General features: G+C 36.4%; 1 protein-coding gene across 1 annotated transcript in view; it reads left to right on the forward strand.

Moving 5' to 3' along the window:
- The window catches only part of LOC104889895 (callose synthase 9), a 37,880-nt gene that overhangs the window by 21,635 nt on the left and 8,669 nt on the right, over positions 1–7,576 (forward strand). The window contains exons 31-40 of the mRNA XM_057394188.1: positions 4–164; positions 267–376; positions 1,973–2,107; positions 2,654–2,722; positions 2,796–2,973; positions 3,090–3,204; positions 4,602–4,721; positions 5,852–5,967; positions 6,120–6,203; positions 6,305–6,417. Of these exons, the coding sequence (XP_057250171.1) occupies positions 4–164; positions 267–376; positions 1,973–2,107; positions 2,654–2,722; positions 2,796–2,973; positions 3,090–3,204; positions 4,602–4,721; positions 5,852–5,967; positions 6,120–6,203; positions 6,305–6,417 (1,201 nt within the window). The remainder of the gene's footprint in view (positions 1–3; positions 165–266; positions 377–1,972; positions 2,108–2,653; positions 2,723–2,795; positions 2,974–3,089; positions 3,205–4,601; positions 4,722–5,851; positions 5,968–6,119; positions 6,204–6,304; positions 6,418–7,576) is intronic.

Consider the following 7,576-nt stretch of genomic DNA (forward strand, 5'->3'; position numbering starts at 1 on the left):
CAGAAGGCTCAAATCAAAAGATTGTATTCACTATTGACAATCAAAGATTCTGCATCAAACATACCAAAGAATCTTGAGGCCCGCAGAAGGCTCCAATTTTTCACAAATTCCTTGTTCATGGATATGCCTCCAGTAAAGGCTGTGCGTGAGATGATGTCCTTTAGGTGACTACGCTGCTTTTGTTTTCTATTACCAGTATCTGTGCTTTTGTCTTTTGTTAAGGGATGAGAACTGAATGGCTTGCTCTTTCTTTGCTCATTTTGCAGTGTATTTACTCCGTATTATTCAGAGACAGTGCTTTATCATATGGATGAATTGCGTAAGAAAAATGAGGATGGAATATCCATTCTATTTTACCTTCAGAAAATATATCCAGGTATGCTTACATACTATTCTGCGCAATAAATTGTCTTTTAAAGTATTTTTTTATTGCATGGGACTCTTTTTAGGGCTTCTTAGGCTATATTCACCTGACCAAGCTGATCTAGTCTACATCTTTTAGTATCTGATGCAGTTTCAATATTCCGGATTTAGTCTATATCATCTTGAATCTTATTCGAGTCAGTTACTTGTGTATTTTGAACTTTCAACCTTTTATAATATTTTATTAATTTGTACTTAGATACTTAGATTTTAATGGCACTCATTTCTAAAATGAGATCGTCTATGCTGGTGTGCTTGAACTAGTCTGACACAATCAAGAATCTTCTTGGAAGTTTCATCTTGATCCCATCTGCTAGGTCACCAATGCCTCCTCGTCTGGACCAACTTCACCTTCACTATGTACCTGGAGACCACTTATGGCAAATTTATGGTGGTGCTCCTCTCTCTCTCAGCTTATAAACTGCAGCATCACACTGTCAGTGGGGCAATGGTAATTAGTTTGGCCACAGAGTAGTTTTGGAGTCATTATTATTGGCTAAAGTGACATTGCAACAGTAATGAAAGAGATAAAAATGCTGATTACCCTGGGAGTATCCAGTGACCAATATTATTAGCTTGAGGTTTTTTTACTCTCATCGGACCAGTTGCCAACAGTGCTGAGCGCCACCTTGTCAGCAACATGCCCTTGCATATGGTTGTTTGGCCAATTGTTATAGCAGTTGGAGGATGGCTTTAGGCATCATTTTGGAGGAGCATTTGAGTAGGTTACGATGATAGTAGACACTGGGAGCTATGTCACTCGGTCTCATATTATTAAATCTAGGCTACATCACCATCTGCAGGTTCTTGAGCTTACCACGATTGAGATAATAGGCTGAAACATTTGCAAACCATCTGCATTACCTACAAGAGTGGTTCCGTGACTGTTACTGCAATCGCGACCAAATCTGACATTTAGAACCATACTTGGACAATTGGACATTGGCATGGGTATTTTGACATCTCTTTTGGGCCAAAATCTATGTCAAACTGGGGCATTGATGACTGGTGAGGGAGGACCTGGGCCGGCCGGGGGGGGGGTATTTGTGTTGGAGTGATAATTTTATTAACCTCTGGTGTGAATGATATGGTTTTGCGATGTGCCCACTATGAGCACTGACTACTGAGTATTAATCCTCCTAGATTGGAAATGAGGCTTCAATTCGTCAATGCTTGACAGGCAAGGATTTGAGTTTTGGATCTTTTCATTGAGGGGGGGAAATTGAATTTGTGGTGCTTTAGCATTAGTTCCATCACAAATGTGCTACACTCTGTAGGGGGAATCCTTGTGGTACATTTTCATAACTTTTTATACTGATTTGGTTTTGCAATATTCCCATTATGGGGGATTGGAGTTTATTGGATGATGTGATTAAGGTGGGAAAATAAATATCATGGTGCTTTATCGTCAGTGGCATGCTGAATGTGCTACTCTGTAAGAGGCACTATTTGGTTTACAACTCTTTTTGAAGTGAAGTTCATAGTTAGATAATGCATTACTCTTTGGGTTACAGCTATTGCATATGAATTAATGCACTATGTTGCGCAGATGAATGGAAGAATTTTCTTGCTCGAATTGGACGTGATGAGAATGCACAGGAAACAGACCTTTTCGACAGTCCTAATGATGTTGAGGAACTTCGTTTTTGGGCATCCTATCGTGGACAGACATTAGCAAGAACTGGTATGAGATCTTTCACTTAGGAATTTAATATGGATGTATAACCCTGTCTGATTGCCATTCGACGCTCTACTATCAGTCCCGTCGTCCCTTAACATGTTTTACCCTTCCCTAATGTTGATGTCCCAAAAGATATTACAATTTCTGTATCAAGTTAAAACACCTGTATATTTCTTGAAATACCCTTATGGGAAGTTGGGAACAAATCTTAACTCATGCCTTTTTATCCCCAAGAAGGCTGTATTCCCCATTCTCCATTTATGAAATTTGAAGTATCGCATGTTATGCCCCACCTATATTTTTTAGCCTGAAATTTTCTCCCGAACTCTACCATTAAAAACAATAAGGGATAGATGGATTATTACCATGTGATCTTTGTGACTGTCTAACTTGATCTTTTATGTTTCATGTTCAATTGTTGGTGTTATGTTTACATCCATCAGCGGTTATATTTGCATTAAACATACTTGTGCTGGCTACTATCTTTAATTCTTCTTAGTTCTCTCTGGCATGAATTTCATTTGTGCATGGCTTACATTTTATTTGCAGTTCGTGGAATGATGTACTACCGAAAAGCCCTCATGCTGCAGACCTACTTGGAGAAAATTGCTTCTGGAGGTGTGTTTTTTATGATTCCTTCAATGCTTTTTCAATCAGATTTCCAACATGTGTTTTCTTTCACTGAAAGCAGATCTGGAAGCTCCAATATCAGGCAATGACTCCCTTAATGTCCAGGGCTTTGAGCTATCACCTGAAGCACGTGCTCAGGCAGATTTGAAGTTTACATATGTAGTTACATGCCAAATCTATGGAAAGCAGAAAGAAGAGGGGAAGCCTGAGGCTGCGGATATTTCTTTGCTCATGCAAAGGTTATTAAATGTCTATCTCTAGAATACTAGATGAGCTGTATGCAGAGTCTTACCTTCATCCATTCCTCAAATGGAATTTTTTTAATCTGAATTTTGCGGGTTGCTTGTTTTGCTAGAAACGAAGCTCTTCGAGTAGCTTTCATTGATGTTGTGGAAACTATGAGGGATGGGAAAGTGCAGACTGAGTACTACTCCAAACTTGTGAAGGCAGACATCAACGGACAGGATAAAGTAAATCTTTCATCCCTAACTACCATTTCAGTGCTGCATCCTGGGATTATTGCAGTGCTTTGTAGATAATTATGTAGGGATGCTTAGTTTGACAAATTCTTTGTGTGCTTTTAAATGAGTGATAAAACAGTGTTGATGTCTTTTGATGTTACTAGCCTTATATGCACATGATGCATGTGAAAACATGTAGAAAATTAAATTAATTGCTAATTACATCTAATAAATCAGGGGTTTTAAAAGTTTTATTCAGTTGATCCCACTAAATTAGGATTTAATTTTTTTTCAAAAATATAGTTGAAAGGGAATTAACTGACTGTTGTAAATTTCGCTGTTTTTTTTGTTGTGCCTTTATTTATTTTTTTATTTTTTTCAATTATTTAGGTAGTTACATCCCTTTTTTTTCCTTTTTCTATTTTTTTCGTGTCCCCCCTCTGTTGCCATATATAATAGAGATCTTCTCTTTCATCTTTGCATTACATCATAGTCAGGCTGCTATTGGTATAGTGGTGCTAGAAGGGTTTAGTGCTTTCCTATCACAATATTTCGGGCTTTTACACGGGAGAAAAGGAAAGGTAACGGGAAACGGTATCAGTACTTCTGTTCGGTAAAGAAAACATAATTTCTTTTATTACATCAGGGTTCTTAAATAGAAGATATAGAATGCACAACTCTTCCTTGATTCTCTTTCCTTAAAACCACTGACACCTCAATAACATCTCACCTGCTCAAAGCCCTCAATCCAACTCCCTCCAAACCATAGCCGCTGCTATTATGCTTATATGCTCTATAAGTTCTCCTCATCACCAAACCTTTTTCCTCACTCACACCACCTTCACCAGTTTGGTTGCCGCGTCTACTAGTAATTTTTGCTCTACCAGACCATTGCCCCTGTCTCCATTTGCAAGGGCTTAGACACAAATTTCTGGTGGTCAGATTGGGCCATTGAGGAAACAGTCCTCCTGCTAAAGTTAAGATTTGGGCTTATTTTACTTGAAATTTCCAACAAATAAATGTCTGGAGGAGTTGAAATGGTTTGCATGCTGTCACATAGACTGGCATGTGATATTGATGAGGTTGCTCCACTACATAATATGCATCTCTGTTGTTTTATTATGTTCCATGCTACTCCCACTATCCCAAATTAAAGTTAACAAATTCTTGACAAGTATACTGAGAGAAAGAATTAAGTTTCGTAATAAAAGGTGCTAATTGATTTAAAGACTTACAAATGAAGTATTAACTTTATATTGTGACGCGCCATGGATGACTTTTTTCTTTTGTGTGAGACATTAAAATATTCAAGCTTGTGTTTTTTGTCTAAGATATTGTTCTTTTCTGTTGTTTGCATTACCTCTCATGTGTCATTGACATATATATGAGCTCATTGTTGCTTCCAGGAAATCTACTCTGTTAAGATGCCAGGAAATCCAAAACTTGGTGAAGGAAAGCCTGAAAATCAAAATCATGCTGTTATCTTTACTCGTGGACAAGCAATACAGACTATTGACATGAATCAGGTTGCTATCTTGTGGTTCTTTATGATTAATGTTTCCTACTGCTTTTGCTTTCGGAGATGTCTTTCCTTAGTTACTTTTGCGCAAATAATTTGTGTTTTTGATTAATGTTTCCTACGTCTCCTGGAAAAATCTGCTGTATTCTGAGACTCTTATTGTTCTTATAAGTAAAAATTTGACATATTTCCATGAGAGGGGGGGGGGGGGGGAATTGTGGGGGTGGCTGTGGTGTACGAAGATAAGATATTAAAATTGCTATCTGTCTCAAATATGTATCGGTTCTCCATCATCTGAAGTTGATGATCCAGAGTGAGTCATTCTTTTGGGGTTTTTTTATTTTTATGCTCTTCCTTTGTTGTTTAACCTCATTGCCATGATATCCCGTGTTTCTCATTGCAAACTTCAACTGGATGGCTAAGCCCATAGGTTCCTACAATTGTGAGGGGAATTTGTATAAGCATTAGTTTAGAAGCAGAAGTTAAGTTGGATATCCCACTGCAATTTGATTGCTTTGTTGAGTCAAATTTGGACTGGTGGCTTTTTATTTTCCTTTTTCTTTTCCCGCTTTAAGGTGGCACGTATCTGCATGATGTATAGAGAATTTTGTTAGGCTGCCAAGAATAGCTCATCTGTGAGACAGTACTTTGACGTTGATCAATCAATCCAAGTGGATGATCATGGCATATCTGGATCATGATAGTAAGCAATTTAAGTGATTTCTATCTTATATTAACCAATTATATTGTTTTTTAAGAAGATGAAGTTGTACCATGATAATTCCACTAGTTTTAGACATGTGGTTAGATCACAGAAGAATCATGGTTTTACTGAATAATTAATTGTTTAGTCGCATTAGCTTTCCCTATTCTATCGTTTCTTCCACGTGCCAGAATGTTCCAGGGATCACGAAAGAATGGACTTTTTTATCCCAAAAGAATTCTGTTTCACTTATTGACTTGATTGCAATGGAGGAATGTGATATCAATATTAACTGAACTTAGATTTCCTTACCGCTGCTTCGACATGCAATGCTAATGTGCTACTAGTTGATTTTTCGAAATGGCGCAAGTATACGCTTGTAATTCATCTTTGTCATAGAGGAATTTCATCACTTGGATTGAATGATATCGTAGGATAATTATTTCGAAGAGGCTTTAAAGATGAGAAATCTGCTTGAGGAATTCAATCATGATCATGGGATTCGTCCTCCAACAATTCTCGGTGTCAGAGAACATGTATTTACTGGAAGGTACATTCTCACACACACACACCATTCCTATGTATATTTACTACATTCTTATACATAGTTGTCTGTCATGTAACACTCATGTTTGCAAGTCTGTGAATCATGCATTTGTACTGTGATGCTTACACAGCCCGTTTCTGTGCTTTTCTATGCAGTGTTTCTTCATTGGCTTCATTTATGTCTAATCAAGAATCTTGCTTTGTAACTCTTGGACAGCGAGTTCTTGCTAATCCACTGAAGTAAGTTCTTTACTAGTGAGGATTTGCTGTAGAGTTGGCTTAGGTTGCTGCAATCCTTTTTAATTCTGATGTGCTGGACATACTGGTCACAATTTGTGCAGGGTTCGCATGCATTATGGACATCCAGATGTTTTTGATAGAGTTTTCCATGTAACACGTGGTGGTATAAGCAAGGCCTCTCGTGTTATAAACATTAGTGAAGACATATATTCAGGTAGTTTCTTTGGACAAGTGTACATAGATTTTACTAGGCTCGACCTTTTCAACAATTTTTTTTGACTTAACTACTAGGCTTTTGCTGCTCTTGAAAGTTACGTAGTGCAAGCTTATCTTTCATATCACTGCATCATATGTTTAACTCTATATTAGAAAAAAAGACAGTTCTTTGAAACAATATGATTTAGCTAGTTCTCATGCTATATACTGTTATGAATTAACATAACTTTGACACCATTGATGACAGATACTAAGGAAGATGATGAGTATTTGGTTGTTAAACTGAAAAATACAGAAAAAAGTTTATTAAGCTTGATTTTCTCCCAAAATGAACTCTTAAAAGCTCACCCAGTTTCTCATCTATTTTCAACATACTAAGCCCTTTCTAATGTTCTCTTATTTATAGTATTACTCCTATAACTAATAATTGCATTACCTAATATACCCCCTCCTACTAATATTAATTCATAGCATATAGAGATAGATGGGTAGAAAGTTTATAAAATAAAAACAACAAAGAATTGGGAAATTCTCAATGGTAAACCTGTGCTTTGGCTGTTTATATATTTTAACGAAGAAAATAGTTTATCCTATCAAATGACACTATAGTATTGTTATTCTATATGGTGACAATAATGATGAAATCTGTGAAGTCGTTTTTCCCTAATTCTGTTCTTTTGAGGTTAACTAGTGTTAGATAATTCCATTAGAGCACAAAATAGCACAGAGATTCATACACAAAATATAATCATGCATAACCATTCGAATCAAATTTTGAGTGATTTGTGATTCCTCTGTACAAATTTTTGTTTCTCTTGAGCAATTTTGTGCCTTGATAAAGATCATTAACCTTTACTAACCTCAAAAGAGTTAATCAAGGAAATTTTTAAACAAACTTCATCGTTAATATCATTGTAGAAAAACTATAATTCAAGGCCATCTCATAAAAAAAGTTTCTTGGTACCAAATATAAATTACCAAAACAGAGGGTTAGGAATGAGAATTTTCCAAAAGAATTTGATTATATTTTTCTATTCGATTTGTTCATATTGTGTTACTCACTTACTCTCAGGCAAAATGCATATTAATAATATATACATACTCCAAATATTCGAAAAGTTTAAATTAGTTAGTTCAACTATATTAGAACTATAGGA

The sequence above is a fragment of the Beta vulgaris genome, chromosome 4, assembly GCF_026745355.1.
Source record: "Beta vulgaris subsp. vulgaris cultivar EL10 chromosome 4, EL10.2, whole genome shotgun sequence".
Classification (NCBI taxonomy): domain Eukaryota; kingdom Viridiplantae; phylum Streptophyta; class Magnoliopsida; order Caryophyllales; family Amaranthaceae; genus Beta; species Beta vulgaris.